The 21,273-nt window shown below is 41.8% G+C and overlaps 1 protein-coding gene across 1 annotated transcript in view; it reads left to right on the top strand.

Annotated features, from left to right (window-relative positions):
• GUCY1A2 (guanylate cyclase 1 soluble subunit alpha 2) overlaps positions 1–21,273 on the top strand; it is a 302,125-nt gene that overhangs the window by 112,952 nt on the left and 167,900 nt on the right. The window contains exon 5 of the mRNA XM_038422765.2: positions 11,285–11,770. Coding sequence (XP_038278693.1) covers positions 11,285–11,770 — 486 coding nt within the window. The remainder of the gene's footprint in view (positions 1–11,284; positions 11,771–21,273) is intronic.

The following is a 21,273-nucleotide window of genomic DNA, read 5'->3' as shown; positions in this document are numbered from 1 at the left end:
GACTAACACGGCTGCTACTCTGAAACCTTTCATCTTTTGTGTCTCATGGGGAAAGGGAACTTTAAGCACCACATCTTGTGCCCTCTACAGAGATTCTACATCAGTCATCGCTCTATTTTGGAGTACCCGAAAATAAACAAGATTCAGAAAATCTGCCATGGGATGTTTGAATTATGACTCTTTGTTCTAGAGGGACTCCTCTTGCTTTGGAGTCAGAAGATTCACTCTAAGAAAGGGAGGGCACATGAGTTTTTCACCAGTGCCCCGTCCAGAGGAGACTGACACTTTGGGCTTAGCCTTGGGTTGGGAGCAGTGTGTAGCTACCCCACTGCAAAAGGGGGAAGAGTCTTTTCTCTGCTGGAGCAAGAGAAGAGGCATTCTAGATTGTGAAACCTGTTTTCAGGGTGTAGTTACTTCTTTCCTCACCTTGTGCTGGCTGGAAAGTGGTGTAATCATGTCATGAAAAAACTTATTGGAGACTGAAGTTCACGCCAGCGCAGAGGGACTGTAGAAGACCCCATGGATCATTTACGTTACTTACATTTTTCATTACCCGTTGTATTGTCCATGAGGTTGCAAGGGAATAGCGGTCTTTAACCCATACTTTCTCCTTCCATGTACACCCAAGTTGTAATTGGAGTAGATCCAACCTGATCTTCCTTACTCTGTGAGTGATTATGCAGGAATCTTGCCTTCATAGTATAGGATATCAGTATATACTGCTTCCTTTTAAAATAATCTCATTTTTTACTTCATGTACAAAAGGGCAGGGGGTCTGCGGGTTATTTGCTTTTTTGTTTCAATCTAGCCCACTCTTATTCATTGGAAATTAAAATATCTAGGAACTTGCTAGTTGCAAATGCAGGATTTTTATTTTCTTTCCTTTCCTTTTCTTTTACATTATAGCAAATTACTATTTTCCATCCGGTACTTTGATTTTCCTTAAGATAGATCCCTGCTGCATAGACACTGCCATTCTGTGTTCTTCAGGAAATTACAATAGAAAACGCTAAAATTTCTTTCTGCAGTTAGGAGGCTGTTGCACATTATGTAACACCCTGGGGATTTCTAAAAATAACCTGAAATTTGTAAATCAGTTTGCTGCTGGATGGAATAACGTCTTCTGACAATGCTCTGAGCTGAGTTTATAAGCAAATACTAAGGGTTCCAGTCCTGCAAGGTCCTGAGCATCTCCTGAGTAGTACTGAGCACCGTCAGCTCCAATGTACTTCATTCGGTGCATCGGTCCTTAAATGCATACAGTACACATGTTTCCATGCACCTCTGGAAAAGGTTTGTGTCCTCCTTTCCCTCTAAGATAAAAACTTGGTTTGGTTGAAATCAAAGCTGAATTAAATCTGTCATTCTCATATCAAATTTAGATTGTTTTGTGATTGTGAGATCCCCAAATTAGCCAACTTAGGTGTAGTGAGAATGACTTGAGTGCCCTACCCACTTTGTACTCTGTCTTTCTGGCCCATTGATTCTTTACTTATTTAATACACAATGGAACAGCTACAACGGGAAAGACTGAGGGAGCTCTGCATCAGCATATCCCATAGCCCAGTGGTTAGGGCACATCCCTCAGAGGTGGATGATCCCTGTTCAAATCTCCTCTCATCAGAAGATGGGAGGACTTGAACTGTGGGGTCACTCACCTCCCAAGTGTGTACTCTGTCCTCTGGGCTCAAGGTTTTGAGGGAGGCCTCTTCTCCACCTGGTGGCTGTTTTGTGTGAACTTGCCTGAAGAGCCTGTCTGGTTGGCATACTCATTGGGGCCCCACACATGAGTTAGGCTGGTGAACACCTATCTGTCTTCCCTGGTTTGTGAATTGCACAAGGGCTTAGGTGGGAGATAGTTGTCTGGATACCTAGAGGGAGGCAGCAGTGCACATGTGCAGAAGCAGAAACATAAGTACTGAGGAACCTTTTCAGTGCAAAAACTTAGGTGCCAAGGGAGTCTAGGCACCTACAGGATTCAGGAGGTGTTGTGTGAATTGCAGTGGTCTCAAAACTGGGACTTATTTGCCAGAATCTAGAATACTGGAGCAAACTACAACTTTTGAGTGCAATGGTAAAAAGCCATTTGCTTATTAGAAGGATCCCCTTGAAGCTTACTAGTTTTGTTAAAAAGGTTATAAAGTGGATGTGGTAAATTGCAGTGCTTGTAGTAAATTAGAGGTGTCAATATCAGTGTGAAATGTGTTGCATTTGTTCTCCAGTTTGGTGGTGTTGCTTTTGACGTAATTGTAAATATAAAACCTAGAAAAACTTAGATGTAGAAGTGTCCAACTTCTATGTCTTTTTTTTAAAACATTAAGAAAGGCAAGGCAGCAAAGTTTCAGCCTGCAGCTCACATGAGCTATTCATTACTGTTGCTAACTAAATTGCCCCACTGGTGGGGCAGCTGGGAATTCTAGTGGGAGGTGAAACTGCACTCCTTAGCATGTTTTGTGTCTTGGTGATGTAATTATTAAATCATAAATAAATGACAACTAATAATAGTACTTGGCTTTTATATTTCTCTTTTCATCATCAAAGCCCTGTGCAGATATTTAGTAATTGTCAAGCACCCTTTTTGCATCCGATGAAGTGAGCTGTAGCTCACGAAAGCTTAAGCTCTAATAAATTTGTTAGTCTCTAAGGTGCCACAAGTACTCCTTTTCTTTTTGCGAATACAGACTAACACGGCTGCTACTCTGAAACCTGTCAGAGTTTCAGGGTAGAGATTAGGATTTGGGATTTCCTGATTCCTGTCTGAGTCTGAGTTTCTGCTTCCCCTTCCATATCCTGACATCGTACACACATTTTCTTATGGGATTGTTGCAAGGAAGACCATTGGGAATTATCAGTTGTTATATTTTGTAGCACTGCATGGTACAAAGCTGCCTCATAATAAGTAAATTGCTTTTCTGCAGTACATCAGAGCTTAGTAGCGTTAGCCATCTCTTCAGTGTAGCAGCCAACTTCAATGGCCTACAGTATCCAGTATGTTTCATGATATGTAAAATATCATGGCATACTATTCTTCCCTTGATCCAGTTTTATGAATTATTTACAAATTCAGAAAAGAGCCATAGATTGCAAATATAAGGGGGAAATTGATAGAAAAAGAGGCATATTTAATTTTTAAAAAAATATTCTAGGAAGTTCACACATTTAGAATAAATCTTCATAAGCACTTGTAAATGGACGTAAATGGACGTCCCGCAGTTGACTTGAGGATGTGGTCCACACTGTCTGTCCTCAGACTGAACACTCAGTTCAGACTAAATAGATCATGTGTAGTTATAGATGAAAGAAGAAGAGAAAAATAATCTTACAGATTGCAATGTACAAAATTAATCGCATAGATAAGGCTGGACCATCCTTTCAGCACCAAGCCCAAGTGACCAGGTTTGTGGAAGGAAAGTTCTGTGGGGACAAGGAAGGAATCCTGCACTAACCAGGTCTTGAGTCTATAATATCTCCATGTGCTCCTATGCCCTCTACTCCCACCACTAAGTGTGGGGAAAATGACCAGTTCCTCAGTGCAGCAGTGAATCCCCAATTCCAAGCCCCACCTCCATTTACATCCTACGTGCAGGTGTCCCTGTGCAGAAATGTGGAGGGATCTCCTGCATGCAGGAGGTGCAGAGTCCCTGTGTAGGCTCGCTAAATTATGGTGCCCTTGCACACTTAACTCACTGCAACCAATGGCAGTGAAGGAAAGTAGGTTTACCATGTAGACATTACAAATGTAAGTAAAAGAAGAATCAGGGTTTCAAATGTGATGAATTAAATAAAAATTCTGGTACAAATGAATTCCCTAAAAAATCACTCTCCAGGGTAAAATTACCCACCTATCCAGCCAGCTATTAACACTACACCCTGCTTTCTAGTATGGAAAATGCACTTCTCCATTTCCCCTCCAGCATTCCAACTGGGCAATTATACATTTCTCATAATCATACAGAAAAGCAAGACTTCTTAATTTGTTGAGAGAACAAAGTGGCTGTATATACATAACTAAAGTTCTTAGACTGCTTAACTTTACTTGCACAAGAAGTTCCATTTAATCCACTCCTGTGCGTAAAGCATGTTCGTTACTATATTTTGCAAGTGTGGGGCCCAATGCCATAATCCCGACCCTCTCCTCTAGAAAGGAAAAGGAAATGGTAACTACAGAGGGAAAATTGCATAGTTATCAAAGTCCAAGAGGAAGCTGTCTGCTTATAGGAATATTACGAAGGCTACAGAATATATGAGACCTGCTCAAAGAAGCAGGAAGTTTTGTTTTAAAAACTTTCTCAAAGATGCCCATCAGTATCTCCACTGCACTTCCCATTGGCCTATCAGTCAGTATAGGTAACAGAATTTTCCAGATTATCTACTTTGCCCTTTCATCAATGCACCACATTTTCATGTAGGGACTAGGTGATAGAGTTGGCATTCAGTTTGTCAGCTCTTGATCTCATGATTAATATTCCTAGGACAGTGTGAATCCAGTGTTTGCCAAGCCTGGAAAATCTAACGAGGTAGCTGTTGGCTTAGAGAACTCAGAGGTAGTCCTTCACCTTCTAAAACAGAGGGATTGGAGCTTACCACAGTAATGTGACTTCTTACTTGGTAGGTCTTTGGGCGGGAGGTTAGTAGGAGATTCTAGTTGTCCACATTCTGATGAGGCTGAGTTTGTGATGGAAGTAAATCTCTCTCCGAGCCTGCATTTTTATTTATCTTTCTGAGGCTGTTAGGCTGTACAATAATTGCAAAAGAACATAGTCCTTTAAACAATAATGTGTAATTATTATTTTCAGAGGGTTTATTCTGCTCAATTATGCTAGTGTGAATTGGGAGTAATGCCCCCTCAAGCCAATGGAATTGCTCTCTATTTTATGCTGATGTAACGGAGAGCAGAATTTCCCTTTTAAAGTATTTATTATATAGGTAATAATGATACACATACATTTCAAGCAGACTTATCCTTAACAGACTTAACACAGTATGGTTAACTATTTTTTAAAAATAAAAATGTAAATGCTTCCATCCTGCACATTAAATACAGTTAATTAAAACTTAAGAAATGCCCCATATATAATAAAAGTGAAAATCTGTGAAGTTCTTGACCACCCTTCCAGTCCAGGGCTAATCTTGTCTCCTTCAATTTATTTTAGGCTCATACCTCTCTCAAAAGTGACACCATAAAACCAGCTGGAGGTGGAGCAATTTAGGATATGTCTACGCTGCAAAATAAAGGTGTGTTCTTAACCCATGTTGGCTAACTCGGGTTAAAAACAGCAATGAAGACATGACAACTTGACTTTAAAGTAGGTTAGCAGCTCAAGTTCAAGTCTATAGGGAAGCCTATTACATAAACCCAAGTTAGCTAATGCAGGTTAGCTAATCTGAGTTAAGAACACACCTTTTTTTGCAGTGTAGACATGCCTTTAGTGGTGTAGCACAGGGCAGTTTATTTTATAGACCATTTAATAATTATCACAAAGAAGAGGAAAACAATCATAAGAAGGCTATATTGGGTCAGACCAAAGGTCCATCTAGCCCAGTATCCTGTCTACTGACCATGGCCAATGCCAGGTGCTTCAGAGGGATTGAACAGAACAGGTAATCATCAAATGATCTATCCCCTATTGCCCATTCCCAGCTTTTGGCAAACAGAGGCTAGGGACACCGTCTCTGCCCATCCTGCCTAATAGCCAATGATGGACCTATCCTCCATGAATTTATATAGTTCTTTTTTGAACCCTGTTATAGGCTTGGCCTTCACAACATCCTCTGGCAAAGAGTTCCATAGATTGACAGTGTATTGTGTGAAGAAATACTTCCTTTTGTTTTAAACCTGATGCCTTTTAATCCCTGAAAAGGGAGAAAAAAATTCAAAATGCCATACATGAAAATTTTACATTTGGCAATTTGCACTACAGAGCTAAAAAGTTTCTTGATGTGCCCTTTTAAACTGCTGTGCTGTGCATAGGAAACAGGCACCTCTAAATCTTACATATTAAATAAGGATCGATATGTTTTTAAAATGAGAGAGAGAGTACTTAATATTGGGGAATGCTGTATGCTGGGTTATATAGTTTAGTAGCTTTCTCACACAAGCAGCATTCAAATGAATCCCCCAGAATGAAGTTAGGGAGTAAAGGCATAGAAATGCAAACACTAACAATAGGCACCTGGGGAAATAAATTAGCATGTAGCAGTTCAGTTGCCCAAGATCTTTCACTTGCTGAATTCTCAGTCTGAGGTTGGCAGTAAGATGTGTATTGCTGTTATCTGGGTTGTACTGTATGGCAATCAATAACACATGATTGGGAAGGGGCATGGAGCCATCAGCAGCAGATTGAGGGGTAAGAGGGGCTTTGCTGGCCAATGGCCGCACTTCAGGGAACCCCCATTGGAAGAAGGAATCTCCCAACATCTCCCCACGCCACTGAGTGGACATGGTGGCAGTAGCTGTCGGCACTGCAGATGCTTTCTGGCCTTTAGGCACTTACAGTAAGACAATAATACAGATAACATTAGGTTGGACAGTTTGGGCTTTTGGTTTTATTTTGGAGGTTGGGGTGGGTGGAAGAAAGGTAAATTGTTGCAGTAGCAGTAGCCATGGTGAAAACTGTTTGCTTGGGCAGCTGGATGGTTGAAAGGAGGGGTAGCAGGAAAAGAGGTTTACGTTTAGGGTGTGTTTTGAGGAAAGAAAAGTATCTAATTCAGAAGACATGGTCCCTAGACATCATCTTGAACTTTGTGCTCCGGATGCTGTTTGTCCGTTGTTCTCTGTCTTTCCTATTTAGAATGTAAATGCCTTGGGCAGGGAATGTGTCGTCCTCATGTGTATGTTCATTACAACATGATAGGGCTTCAGTGCTGATTGTGACCTTAGGGCACTACTGGAATGTGAACTTGAATCATGATTATTAGAATGACCCATGCTTGTTTTACTTATGACTCACGGTAATGTATAATAGTCAGTGAGAGTTCTACTTTACTGATTTTCTGTTCACTTAAAACATACATGTCTCCCAAGCTGTCTTTTGACTGTCTTTCTCAAGAAACATCGGGACCGTTTCTTATCTCAGTCAAACCAATGAAACCCTGATTGGAGATCAGAGTGTAGCCCATAAACTTTTTCATTAGGAAACATATTATTCAGTTGGAGTGCTGGTGAACAGTGCTAGATTATATGGAAAACTTAAGTGCTCTATCCACTGAAGACATTCAGTGGCACTGAGAACTTCCCCATGGTGCCCTGCTGACATGCCTCAGTGCTGAAATTGAAAGACTGCACTTAAGCATTGATGTAGTTCAGCTTTAATGCCCTCTCAGGCTTTGAAGTTTGCACTTATATTGCCAGTAAACCTGTCGATTGTAATAGACTTAGGGCTTGTCTACATGGCCCCACGGTGCAGAATATGGCAGCGTAAGTTGCAGTGTGCCCTAAAGTGTTGCACTATAACTGCCCTGTGTAGACTCTGCTAGGGTGAATGAAAATGTACCTACCGTAGTTCCTGTTAACATGGTCCATTTTCATTTGCACTAGCAGGGTCTAGCAGCATGTAGTTACAGTAACTCTTTGGTGTGCGCTGCAGTTCACATTGCTGTAGTCTGCACTGTGGGGCTGTGTACAAGCCCTAAGGCTTCATTCACGTTGGCCACTGAAGATCTCCCTTAGGGAAGTGACATTTGGCAACTAACAGCCTGAGCTAGATTTGAGCCAGTGACTGAAATGAACGGCTCTGCAGATCGTGGCGAAGTGTGGGAACCAGCTGATCCTTAACAAGACTTTTCTGTCCTGTCTGGCCTTTCTGATTATTTTTTCCATTTTGCAAATACATTTCAAGTATCTTGTGAATCCTATATTGGCAGGTAATAAATGAACTGTAACAGAATGTTTCCTTTCAGTTTTACTGGATGTCTCTCTCTATTCTTGCATTATAAGAAAGGGTCAATAGGAGCACCTCATTTACCTTCTCTGTGCCATTCATTATTTTGTATGTTTCTTTTATGTCCCCTTATTTGCTTCCTCTCTAATTCAGCCTCCTCTGACTCAGTCAGTAATTGGGTTTTTTTAAATAGAAACTAAGCTGTTTCACTGTCTCACTCTCATTCAAATGACAGCCATTTTTCCCCTTTAATCTCTTTTCGTGCTTGTTGTGCATTATTTTTAGTTAATAGAGAGACAGCTATGTGGAATTTGCTTTTCAGGCCAGGCATATTCTAGTAGTAAACCTAGTAACGTTAGCGTTGGGATTCCGTCAGAGATCTTTTCCGCTTATCCAGAATGCTTCATTCAGTTCTGGAAGAACCCTTCATCCAGTTCTCTGGGATCTAAAAAACTCAGTTCAACTTTAGCTCGTCACTCCGGTTACTTTATTAGGCATGTAACAGCTCTTGGGTTTAGTTATGGAGGATACCACAACTCCAATTCATGTCACACGCTACACACTTGTCTTTACACACATCTTTTCTAGCTGCTGACATCTATATCAGTGGTTCTCAACCAGGGGTATGCGTACCACTGTGGGTACGTAGAGGTCTTCCAGGGGGAACGTCAATTTTTCTAGATATTTATCGAGTTTTACAACAGGTTACATAAAAAGCATTAGAAGTCAGTACAAACTAAAATTCATATAGACCATGACTGTTTATACTGCTCTGTATATACTATGCACTGAAATGCAAGTACAATATTTATATTCCAATTTATTTTTTATAATTATATGATACAAATTAGAAAGTAAGCAAATTTCCAGTAATAGTGTGACACATTTTTATATTTTTATGTCTGATTATGTAAGCAAGTAATTCTTAAGTGAGGTGAAACTTGGGGGTACACAAGACAAATCAGGCTGAAAGGTGTATAGTAGTTTGGAAAGGTTGAGAGCCACCTATCTATACAACTTGCATGTAAGGACCAATTGCTTGGCATATTAACAGTTCAAGGTGTTTCTGCCTACTTTATTTACCATAAGTATATCCACAATAGCTTAGTTAGTTCGTGCCTCCCTTTATTTACTGTAAACATACACAACAGTTAGTTGTTTCAGCAAGTATTTGTCTGGGGTTGTCTTGTCTTAACTTGGGCCTGCTCATGTCAGCTAAATTATCCCTGCAACTAGTTATGCTGATCCTAAGAAGCATATTTTACTGTGGTTGTTTTTCACATTTAAATGTGGTGCACGTGGGTCCAGGATCTCATTTTTGGGTATCATTGTGACAGAATGTCATGCTGTAGAGCCATGCAAATTGATACAAGGCTATTCTCCTGACTCACCCTGGCAACCAGACCAGGTGAGTCCATAGGTGCTGGAACTATGAGTGTGAGGGATGCTGCCACCATTCCCCGGCTTGAAGTAATTTCCATTATATGCAGGTTTACAGTTTGATTCATTAGTTGTCAGCACCCCCACTATACAAATTGTTCCAGGACCTCTTGGTGAGTCTCTTTAGATTCAAAAAAAGAAAAGGAGTACTTGTGGCACCTTAGAGACTAACAAATTTATTTGAGTATAAGCTTTCGTGAGCTACAGCTCACTTCATCGGATGCATTCAATGGAAAATACAGTGGGGAAATTTATATACATAGAGAACATGAAACAATGGGTGTTACCATACACACTGTAACCAGAGTGATCAGTGAAGGTGAGCTATTACCAGTGGGGGGGGGAACTTTTGTAGTGATAATCAAGGTGGGCCATTTCCAGCAGTTGACAAGAATGTCTGAGGAATGGTGGGGGGATAAACATGGGGAAATAGTTTTGCTTTGTGTAATGACCCATCCACTCCCAGTCTCTATTCAAGCCTAAGTTAATTGTATCCAGTTTGCAAATTAATTCCAATTCAGCAGTCTCTCATTGGAGTCTGTTTTTGAAGTTTTTTTTGTTGAAGGATAGCCACTCTCAGGTCTGTAATCGAGTGACCAGAGAGATTGAAGTGTTCTCCAACTGGTTTTTGAATGTTATAATTCTTGACATCTGATTTGTGTCCATTTATTCTTTTATGTAGAGACTGTCCAGTTTGACCAATGTACATGGCAGAGGGGCATTGCTGGCACACGATTGCATATTCACATTGGTAGATGTGCAGGTGAACGAGCCTCTGAGAGTGTGGCTGATGTGATTAGGCCCTATGATGGTGTCCCCTGAATAGATATGTGGACACAGTTGGCAATGGGCTTTGTTGCAAGGACAGGTTCCTGAGTTAGTGGTTCTGCTGTGTGGTGCGTGGTTGTTGGTGAGTATTTGCTTCAGGTTCGGGGGGGCTGTCTGTAAGCAAGGACTGGCCTGTCTCCCAAGATCTGTGAGAGTGATGGGTCGTCCTTCAGGATAGGTTGTAGATCCTTGATGATGCGTTGGAGAGGTTTTAGTTGGGGGCTGAAGGTGATGGCTAGTGGTGTTCTGTTGTTTTCTTTGTTGGGCCTGTCCCATAGTCTGTGACTTCTGGGAACTCTTCTGGCTCTGTCAATCTGTTCCTTCACTTCAGCAGGTGGGTATTGTAGTTGTAAGAATGCTTGATAGAGATCTTGTAGGTGTTTGTCTCTGTCTGAGGGGTTGGAGCAAATGTGGTTGTATCGTAGAGCTTGGCTGTAGACAATGGATCATGTGGTGTGGTCTGGATGAAAGTTGGAGGCACGTAGGTAGGAATAGCAGTTGGTAGTTTCCTGTATAGGGTGGTGGTTATGTGACCATCGCTTATTAGCACTGTAGTGTCCAGGAAGTGGATCTCTTGTGTGGACTGGTCCAGGCTGAGGTTGATTGTGGGATGGAAATTGTTGAAATCGTGGTGGAATTCCTCAAGGGCTTCTTTTCCATGGGTCCAGATGATGAAGATGTCATCAATGTAGCGCAAGTAGAGTAGGGGCATTAGGGGACGAGAGCTGAAGAAACGTTGTTATAAGTCAGCCATAAAAATGTTGGTATACTGTGGTGCCCTAGCAGTGCCGCTGATTTGAAGGTATACATTTCCCCAAATGTGAAATAGTAATGGGGGAGGACGAAGTTACAGACCTAAAAGTGGCAATACTTCAACAAAAAAAAACTTCAAAAACAGACTCCAACGAGAGACTGCTGAATTGAAATTAATGTGCAAACTGGATACAATTAACTTCGGCTTGAATAGAGATTGGGAGTGGATGGGTCATTACACAAAGTAAAATGATTTTTACCTTAAGGATATACGAAGACCCCACCAATGGCCCATTGTATGTGCGCTGAGTTGAGAGTGGAGTGAGGGTCCATGTACACTATTAATTAATCTTTGTTTTTTAAACTCCATTTACATTTTGCAGGTGATGGAAGTCAAAGGACAAATGATCCATGTGCCTGAGTCAAATTCTATTTTGTTTTTGGGTTCTCCTTGCGTGGACAAGCTGGATGAGCTGATGGGCCGAGGCCTACATCTTTCTGACATACCTATTCATGATGCTACCCGTGACGTCATATTGGTTGGGGAGCAGGCAAAGGCCCAAGATGGCTTGAAGAAACGAATGGATAAACTGAAGGCAACATTAGAGCGAACACACCAAGCTCTGGAAGAGGAGAAAAAGAAGACAGTGGATCTTCTTATTTCTATTTTTCCAGAAGAGGTGGCTCAACGGTTGTGGCAGGGGCAGCAAGTTCAGGCCAGGAAGTTTGATGATGTCACCATGCTCTTCTCAGACATCGTTGGCTTCACAGCTGTGTGCGCCCAGTGCACCCCCATGCAGGTGATCAGCATGCTGAATGAGCTGTACACTCGATTTGACCATCAGTGTGGATTCCTGGATATCTATAAGGTAAGGTACTTCACTCCATAAATTAAGGAAAGCATGTCTTTTTAAGTTGCTCCTGTAGCTCACTATTAAAATTGCAAAAACAATTTTAATAAAGCTGGTTGGAAAATGTTACGGTTTTTATTTGTGGAGAATTTTGAGGTTGTGGTGGAAAAAATTGAAATAAAAAATAGTTTGGTTGAAAACAAATATTTTTGATTCTGAAATGCCCCTACAGTACCTTATGGGAGCTCTAGTCTAGGTGCCTCATCTTTTCATTTTCCTCTGTGGGGTGGGCTCTCTGGTCAGACTATGTCTCCCATGGTGAACCACAGTCTCAGCTTTTTCTGAGAGGAGGTGGTCACCATGAGCAATACATAGCCATTGTGTATTACGGCTGAAGAAGTCAGGCTGGAGACCTTACTCCATAGAGGAGAATGAGGCACTGGAATGATAGCTTCCATGAGGTACTTCAGTGGCCTTTCAGTGTCAAAATACTTTGGTTTGGGGCCAAAAACTAAATTATTTTTGTTTTTTGGGCATTCACTTTTTCAACAAAAAATAAATCAAAACTATCCACAGAAAGTTGACAGTTTTCACAACAAATCATCTTTATTTATAAACCTTGTTTTTTGCAGGAAAAAGTTTCAATGCAATTTGTTTACTAGCCCTAGTTTTCAGGCTCTGTTAGTTTAAAAAAGGAGACATAACTCTTTTATTTGGAGATCTACATGTGGACCCCTAAAGCAGAACTCTCCTAAAATATTTTCTCTCAAAAGGATGGTTTATTCACAGTTTATGCTATGTTTTGTAATTTTAATAAAGGGGCCAGATCTTCTTCTTCAGTTGGTGTAAATCAGTGTAACTCCATTGCAGCCAGTGGAAATATGTCAATTTTAACCACCTGAGATTCAGGAAAATATCCTTGTTGATAATCAGTTAGAATCTCTTTCTTTTAGCAAAATGTAACTTTGTTAATGAGTTCTATTCCATTTGCTTCTGAGTCCTTTCAGATTTGAATGGTGCCTATTGTAATTCTGAGGTCCGAAACCCACTCGTGTGGATTTTTTTTTTTTTGTTCCAGGTCATGTTCAAAATTAAAGGGACGCATTTTCTGTTTCGGGTTCAGATGTGACAAGTTGGTGGAAATCTCATGAACAGCTGATGTTGAGTGTGTCTCCAGTCAAGGGTTCATAAATTTGCCAATCTCAGTTGATTTGCATCAGTAGGACCAAATCTAGTTGAGAACAGCTCATGAGATTTCACTGAATCTGAACCTTAACACCCATCTGGCTCTAGATCTGAACATGATTCCTTATCTCATTCTACTTGTTGGGAAACTACAGTATAATTCAAGATATAACAAAAGTTTAAAAAAAAATCTGATGCATCAAGGAGAGTAGCACAACATGGAAAGTGAAGCTGAAAGATGATGGGTAACAGTAAACCAATTCACACAAAGATTTCATCTAGACATTTCTAATACAGAATCTAAGACGTATTAAAAAATAAAACAGCATTTCAGAGGGATAGCAGAGGCAGCATGTAACAGGCCTGGGTGTCTGTCGTTTATGACAACAAGCAATAAGAACCCACAGATCTACTTCTAATTTGCATCTTCATGTATTTACGAAAGATTCCTTGTGCAACACTGCGGGGTCTGGGCCCACTGTAGTCTTTTAGGCTCGGATTCACAAAGGGATTTAGGTGTTGGGGCAGTCCCAACACCTACCTTATGGCTGTCTAGAAAAATCACAGGAACAACCGTGTGACCCAGAAAGCCTGAGTTAGTTGCTAGCCAATAGGAGATGCTGACTAGAGGGAAATGTCCTAAACCGCACACCCTCACGGAGATAGGTGCCTAAGTTCACACTGCAGAGAGGCTCCAGTCTTTGCCTGTGATTCAGAATCAGGAACTGCTCTCCTGGATTCAGGTGCTCAGGTGCCTTAGGTGAGAATAATTTAGGCAGGCACCTAACTCCACAGAAAACAGGCATAGGAAGAGGTGGTGCCTACCCTGTAACTTTTAGCCCAGTGGTCAGTGCACTCCTCCAGGATGTGGGAGACCCAGATTCAATTCCCCCCTCTACTGAAGGGGGAAAATGGATTTGAACAGGGGTCTCCAACAGCTTTAAGTGCTACAACAACTGGGATATGAGGTACTCTGATGTGGGGTTCCCTCAAATAACTCCTGTTGAAGCTGTTCCACTCTGGCTCAATCACTCATTATTTATCCAAAGAGAGAGGGAAACTGGGAATGACTCTCTAACCTCATGGTTAGGGCATCCATGTGGGAGACCCATGTTCAAATCCCTTCTCCCCCCTTTAGCAGAGTGGTGAATTGAACCTGTCTTTCTTACATTCCAGGAGCTCGAACTTCTGGGCTAAAAACTTTTAAGGTGGCCACCATCTCTTCTGCCAGAAATTCAGTCAGCAGTCTCTGAGTACACCTACCAGATCAGGCCCCAAATGTGAGTCCAGACATCTATCCTCCTCAGTTTGTGAATTGCTCTGAGGCTTAGATGGGAAATAGACAGCCAGGCACTTAGAGTAAGACAGCAGTGTACGTGCCCGGTGGCAGAAACTTAGGCACTGTGTTGGCATAGGCATCTGCAGCATTGGGTGGGAGTTCTGTGAATTGCTGCAGAGCCTAAAACTGGGACTTAGGTACCTAAAACCAGACTTAGGGCTTGTACACACTACCACTTATGTTAGTATTACTTATGTAACTCTGGGGTGTGAATAAGCCACCCCCCCCCGAGTGACGTAAGTTACACCGACCGACCTCAGCGCCGATGCGGACAGCACTATGTCAGCAGAGAGCATCTCCTGTTGACATAGCTACTGCCTCCCGTGGAAGTGGTTTTATTATGCTGACAGGGCTCTCTCCTATCGGCATAGAGAGTGTCTTCACCAGACATGCTAGAGCGGCTCAGTTGCATTGGTGCAGCTGTGCTGCTGTAGCCCTTCTAGTGTAGACTAGCTCTTGGGCATCTAAATCCCCAGGTATTTACCTTTGTGAATCCAGGCTTTAGATCTCTCTCTCTTCAATCCTTTCCTATTCCTGCTTTCTTGACCTTTCTCCACCTTTCCATGAGAAGGTTCCTTGGATATAATTATTTTGCTGCTAATAAAAACATTCTTAATTCCCTATACATTGACCTCTACTTGTTGCTCAATAAATTATGAAAATAAAATTTCTGCATTATGTTTCAGTGTGTTAAATTTTACAGACAGAGAATTGATATCATTTGACTAACCAAACTGTAATCAATCCTGATGAAGTGTGTCCTGGGATCTATCAGATAAGTGTCTTGGAGTTTAGGTTTTTTTTTTTTTAATAATGTCTCTGCTGGTTTTTATGTATAATTTTTTTTCCAAGATCTGAAGTGTAAAAATTAGGGCTGTCGATTAATCGCAGTTAACTCGTGATTTAACTAAAAAAAAAATTAATCGTGGTTAAAAAAAATTAATCACGATTAATTGCACTGTTAAACAGAATACCAACTGAAATGTATTAAATATTTTTTGAGGTTTTCTAAATTTTCAAATCTATTTCAATTGCAATATAGAATACAAAATGTACAGTGCTCACTTTATATTTTTTATTACAAATATTTGCACTGTAAAAATGGTAAACAAAAGAAATAGTATTTTTCAGTTCACCTCATATGAGTATTGTAGTGCAATCTCTATCGTGAAAGTGTAATTTACAAATGCAGATTTTTTTTTGTTACATAACTGCACTCAAAACCAAAACAATGTAAAACTACAATGCCACTCAGTCCTATTTCTTGTTCAGCCAATCGCTAAGAAAAAGAAGGTTTCAGAGTAACAGCTGTGTTAGTCTGTATTCGCGAAAAGAAAAGGAGTACTTGTGGCACCTTAGAGACTAACAAATTTATTAGAGCATAAGCTTTCGCGATGAAGTGAGCTGTAGCTCACAAAAGCTTATGCTCTAATAAATTTGTTAGTCTCTAAGGTGCCACAAGTACTCCTTTTCTTTTTAAGAAAAAGAAGTTTGTTTATATTTACGGGAGATAATGCTGCTCACTTCTTAATTACAATGTCACTTCAAAGTGAGAACAAGTATTCACATGGCACTGTTGTAGCTGGTGTCGCAAGATATTTACGTGTCAGATGTGCTAAAGATTCATATGCCGTTGCATGCTTTGGCCATTGTTCCAGAGGCCATGCTTCCAGGCTGATGATGCTCATTTAAAAAAAAATGTGTTAATTAAATGTGTGACTGAACTCCTTGGGGGGAGAATTCTATGTCTCCTGCTCTCTTTTACCTGCATTCTGCCATATATTTCATGTTATAGCAATCTCTGATGGTGATCCAGCACATGTTGTTCATTTTAAGAACACTTTCACTGCAAATTTGACAAAATGCAAAGAAGATACCAATGTGAGATATCTAAAGACAGCTACAGTGCTCAACCCAACATTTAAGAACCTGAAGTGCCTTCCAAAAATCTGAGAGGGATGAAGTGTGGAGCATGCTTTCAGAAGTCCTAAAAGAGCAACACACTGATGCGGAAATTACAGAATCCAAACCACCAAAAAAGAAAATCCACCTTCTGCTGGTGTCATCTGACTCAGATGATGAAAATGAACATGTATTGGTCTCATAGACTCATAGATATTAAGGTCAGAAGGGACCATTCTGATCATCTAGTCTGACCTCCTGCACAATGCAGGCCACAGAATCTCACCCACCCACTCCTGCAATAAGCCTCTCACTTATGTCTGAGCTATTGAAGTCCTCAAATCATGGCTTAAAGACTTCAAGGTGAAGAGAATCCTCCAGCAAGTGACCCTAGCCCCATGCTACAGAGGAAGGCGAAACCCCCCCAGGGCCTCTTCCAATCTGCCCTGGAGGAAAATTCCTTCCCGACCACAAATATGCTTTAGATTGTTATCGAGCAGAACCCGTCATCAGCATGGACACCTGTCCTCTGGAGTGGTGGTTGAAGCATCAAGGGACGTATAAATCTTTAGAGTGTCTGGCATGTAAATATCTTGCGAAATTGAGCTTTTTATGTGTTACTTTTGGAACAATCTGCAGTGAAAATGGTTTCCATTAGCTTAGTGAAAAGCATGCCAGTGAGATTATATTGCTATGCAAAGAGCAAGTTCAGTTTCTCTCTGCTCCTACAGCCTGAACAGAGTTGTGGGAGCACCAGCTCCATGACCTTAAAATAACAAACATAGTAGCCATTAGGATGAGGATTAGGATGAGGACACCCCAAAAATATGAGGGTGAGGAGCTGAAATGTGGTAAAAGGTAGGGGCTATTCATACATATATGCATGAAGGATGTCAAGGCCTATAGCACAGCTGGTCTTAAGTAAAACTGTTGGAGTTCTCCATTGGCATGCTGGAGTTAGACTAGGGTCCATCTCAACCTTCAGAGCTCTCCCCAAGGATAGAGTGAGTGTACACATGCTTCCAAGTGCACATTCCTGAGGGACATCCAGAAAGAGCCTGGGAGTTTTTAGAAATGGTCTCTTTAGCCCTCTGCATGCTAAACAGTTTGCTTTTGACTAAAACTGTTTTGGTAATAAAACCATGAAGAAAAGCATATTAATGGGAGAAGACTTGTATCCTCTGTGGATGGGCACAGAGGAGGATGCAGACTGAGCAGTAGGTTACACACTTGTTCTTTACAAATGAAGCTTATCCTGAGTGTCTGAGGCCCACATCATTTTAAATCATGGGTAAGTCTCACTTACGTAACCAGTGGCTATCTTGGTTGATATACAATGGATTGCACCAAGCCCCTTGGGACCTGAAAGCATAAGCTGCTACAGCTTGAGCTAAAGAGCAGGGATCTTAAGCCTACCTCTGTAAGAGACTTGTATTTGGTATTTCGGTTTCAGTACGAATTTCACATTTATCTGTGAAATTAACTTCTGAAATCCATAGAGGAAAATATCTTGCATATGAAATATCATTAATTTTATAAAGCATATTTCATATGTGGTGTATGGCAATTTTTAAAATAAAATAATGGATGGGTATCTATAGTGCAGTACTGATCAGAGAAATGATGGTAGTTGCAAAATTTTATGATCTTATTTTCTATCTGAAAGATCAGCAGTTTTCAAACAGAGTCTGTGGAGTCTGATGGCCTGAAGAGCACTCAGGGGTGGCTGTTCCTTTTGGTTTCCAGTTGCTAAATCACATGAAAAAACATCTAAAATTATTCATTACTTTCCTAACATTAAGTAATTGGTGTAGTTGCTATGGAGATGTTATATGATCAGAGGAAATAGTACATGTGATCACAAATGGGTGAGGAGATTGTCATGGACCATCTATAAAGTTGTCGGAAAAAACAGTAGAAAAAGCTTGAGAACCCCCTCAGCTAAATGACAAAAATAGCAAATCTGACAATGTGTGACAGCTATTGCTGAGGATACAGACTTGGACATTAGGGGCCTGATTCAGCAAAGCACCTAAGCACATGTTTATCTTTAAGCTTGTACCAAGAAAGGAATACAATGAGTGTTCTCTGCCATTCCTTTTGAAAACTGGCATGGAATCTTTAACTGTCACCAACACATTCGTCACAGATGGATGGAAGTGACATCAATTTAACATTTTACATTAGTGCATCACCCATACAATTACTGCCCTGCAGTGTGACCATTGGATGTGAGCCCGAATCATGAGGAGACACTTGAATCTATTATTTTCTGAGCCAGAATCAAGAGTGATGCCAATGACCCAGTTATGTGTGCTGTATATGGTACATGTATGTGTTATACATTCTGAGGATTATTACTTCTAGTTAACTGCTTTGAGACATTCCTTGTTGAAATCTGTGGGTTCATGGGAAGAGCACATCACAGTTCTTAAATTATCTGGCCTGGCATTAGTTTTGAAGGAAGCTTAGAATCATAGAATCATAGAATCATAGAATATCAGGGTTGGAAGGGACCCCAGAAGGTCATCTAGTCCAACCCCCTGCTCAAAGCAGGACCAAGTCCCAGTTAAATCATCCCAGCCAGGGCTTTGTCAAGCCTGACCTTAAAAACCTCTAAGGAAGGAGATTCTACCACCTCCCTAGGTAACGCATTCCAGTATTTCACCACCCTCTTAGTGAAAAAGTTTTTCCTAATATCCAATCTAAACCTCCCCCATTGCAACTTGAGACCATTACTCCTCGTTCTGTCATCTGCTACCATTGAGAACAGTCTAGAGCCATCCTCTTTGAAACCCCCTTTCAGGTAGTTGAAAGCAGCTATCAAATCCCCCCTCATTCTTCTCTTCTGCAGACTAAACAATCCCAGCTCCCTCAGCCTCTCCTCATAAGTCATGTGCTCTAGACCCCTAATCATTTTCGTTGCCCTTCGTTGTACTCTTTCCAATTTATCCACATCCTTCCTGTAGTGTGGGGCCCAAAACTGGACACAGTACTCCAGATGAGGCCTCACCAGTGTCGAATAGAGGGGAACGATCACGTCCCTCGATCTGCTCGCTATGCCCCTACTTATACATCCCAAAATGCCATTGGCCTTCTTGGCAACAAGGGCACACTGCTGACTCATATCCAGCTTCTCGTCCACTGTCACCCCTAGGTCCTTTCCGCAGAACTGCTGCCGAGCCATTCGGTCCCTAGTCTGTAGCGGTGCATTGGATTCTTCCATCCTAAGTGCAGGACCCTGCACTTATCCTTATTGAACCTCATTAGATTTCTTTTGGCCCAATCCTCCAATTTGTCTAGGTCCTTCTGTATCCTATCCCTCCCCTCCAGCGTATCTACCACTCCTCCCAGTTTAGTATCATCCGCAAATTTGCTGAGAGTGCAATCCACACCATCCTCCAGATCATTTATGAAGATATTGAACAAAACGGGCCCCAGGACCGACCCCTGGGGCACTCCACTTGACACCGGCTGCCAACTAGACATGGAGCCATTGATCGCTACCCGTTGAGCCCGACAATCTAGCCAGCTTTCTACCCACCTTATAGTGCATTCATCCAGCCCATACTTCCTTAACTTGCTGACAAGAATGCTGTGGGAGACCGTGTCAAAAGCTTTGCTAAAGTCAAGAAACAATACATCCACTGCTTTCCCTTCATCCACAGAACCAGTAATCTCATCATAAAAGGCGATTAGATTAGTCAGGCATGACCTTCCCTTGGTGAATCCATGCTGACTGTTCCTGATCACTTCCTCTCCTCTAAGTGCTTCAGGATTGATTCTTTGAGGACCTGCTCCATGATTTTTCCAGGGACTGAGGTGAGGCTGACTGGCCTGTAGTTCCCAGGATCCTCCTTCTTCCCTTTTTTAAAGATGGGCACTACATTAGCCTTTTTCCAGTCATCCGGGACTTCCCCCGTTCGCCACGAGTTTTCAAAGATAATGGCCAAGGGCTCTGCAATCACAGCCGCCAATTCCTTCAGCACTCTCGGATGCAATTCGTCCGGCCCCATGGACTTGTGCACGTCCAGCTTTTCTAAATAGTCCCTAACCACCTCTATCTCTACAGAGGGCTGGCCATCTCTTCCCCATTTTGTGTTGCCCAGCACAGCAGTCTGGGAGCTGACCTTGTTAGTGAAAACAGAGGCAAAAAAAGCATTGAGTACATTAGCTTTTTCCACATCCTCTGTCACTAGCTTGCCTCCCTCATTCAGTAAGGGGCCCACACTTTCCTTGGCTTTCTTCTTGTTGCCAACATACCTGAAGAAACCCTTCTTGTTACTCTTGACATCTCTTGCTAGCTGCAGCTCCAGGTGCGATTTGGCCCTCCTGATATCTTTCCTACATGCCCGAGCAATATTTTTATACTCTTCCCTGGTCATATGTCCAACCTTCCACTTCTTGTAAGCTTCTTTATGTTTAAGATCCGCTAGGATTTCACCATTAAGCCAAGCTGGTCGCCTGCCATATTTACTATTCTTTCGACTCATCGGGATGGTTTGTCCCTGTAACCTCAACAGGGATTCCTTGAAATACAGCCAGCTCTCCTGGACTCCCTTCCCTTTCATGTTAGTCCCCCAGGGGATCCTGGCCATCTGTTCCCTGAGGGAGTCAAAGTCTGCTTTTCTGAAGTCCAGGGTCCGTATCCTGCTGCTTACCTTTCTTCCCTGCGTCAGGATCCTGAACTCAACCAACTCATGGTCACTGCCTCCCAGATTCCCATCCACTTTTGCTTCCCCCACTAATTCTACCCGGTTTGTGAGCAGCAGGTCAAGAAAAGCGCTCCCCCTAGTTGGCTCCCCTAGCACTTGCACCAGGAAATTGTCCCCTACGCTTTCCAAAAACTTCCTGGATTGTCTATGCACCGCTGTATTGCTCTCCCAGCAGATATCAGGAAAATTAAAGTCACCCATGAGAATCAGGGCATGTGATCTAGTAGCTTCCGTGAGTTGCCGGAAGAAAGCCTCATCCACCTCATCCCCCTGGTCCGGTGGTCTATAGCAGACTCCCACCATGACATCACTCTTGTTGCACACACTTCTAAACTTAATCCAGAGACACTCAGGTTTTTCCATAGTTTCGTACCGGAGCT

Source organism: Dermochelys coriacea, chromosome 1 (assembly GCF_009764565.3).
Source record: "Dermochelys coriacea isolate rDerCor1 chromosome 1, rDerCor1.pri.v4, whole genome shotgun sequence".
Taxonomy (NCBI): domain Eukaryota; kingdom Metazoa; phylum Chordata; order Testudines; family Dermochelyidae; genus Dermochelys; species Dermochelys coriacea.
This window is presented reverse-complemented; position numbering and strand designations above follow the sequence as displayed.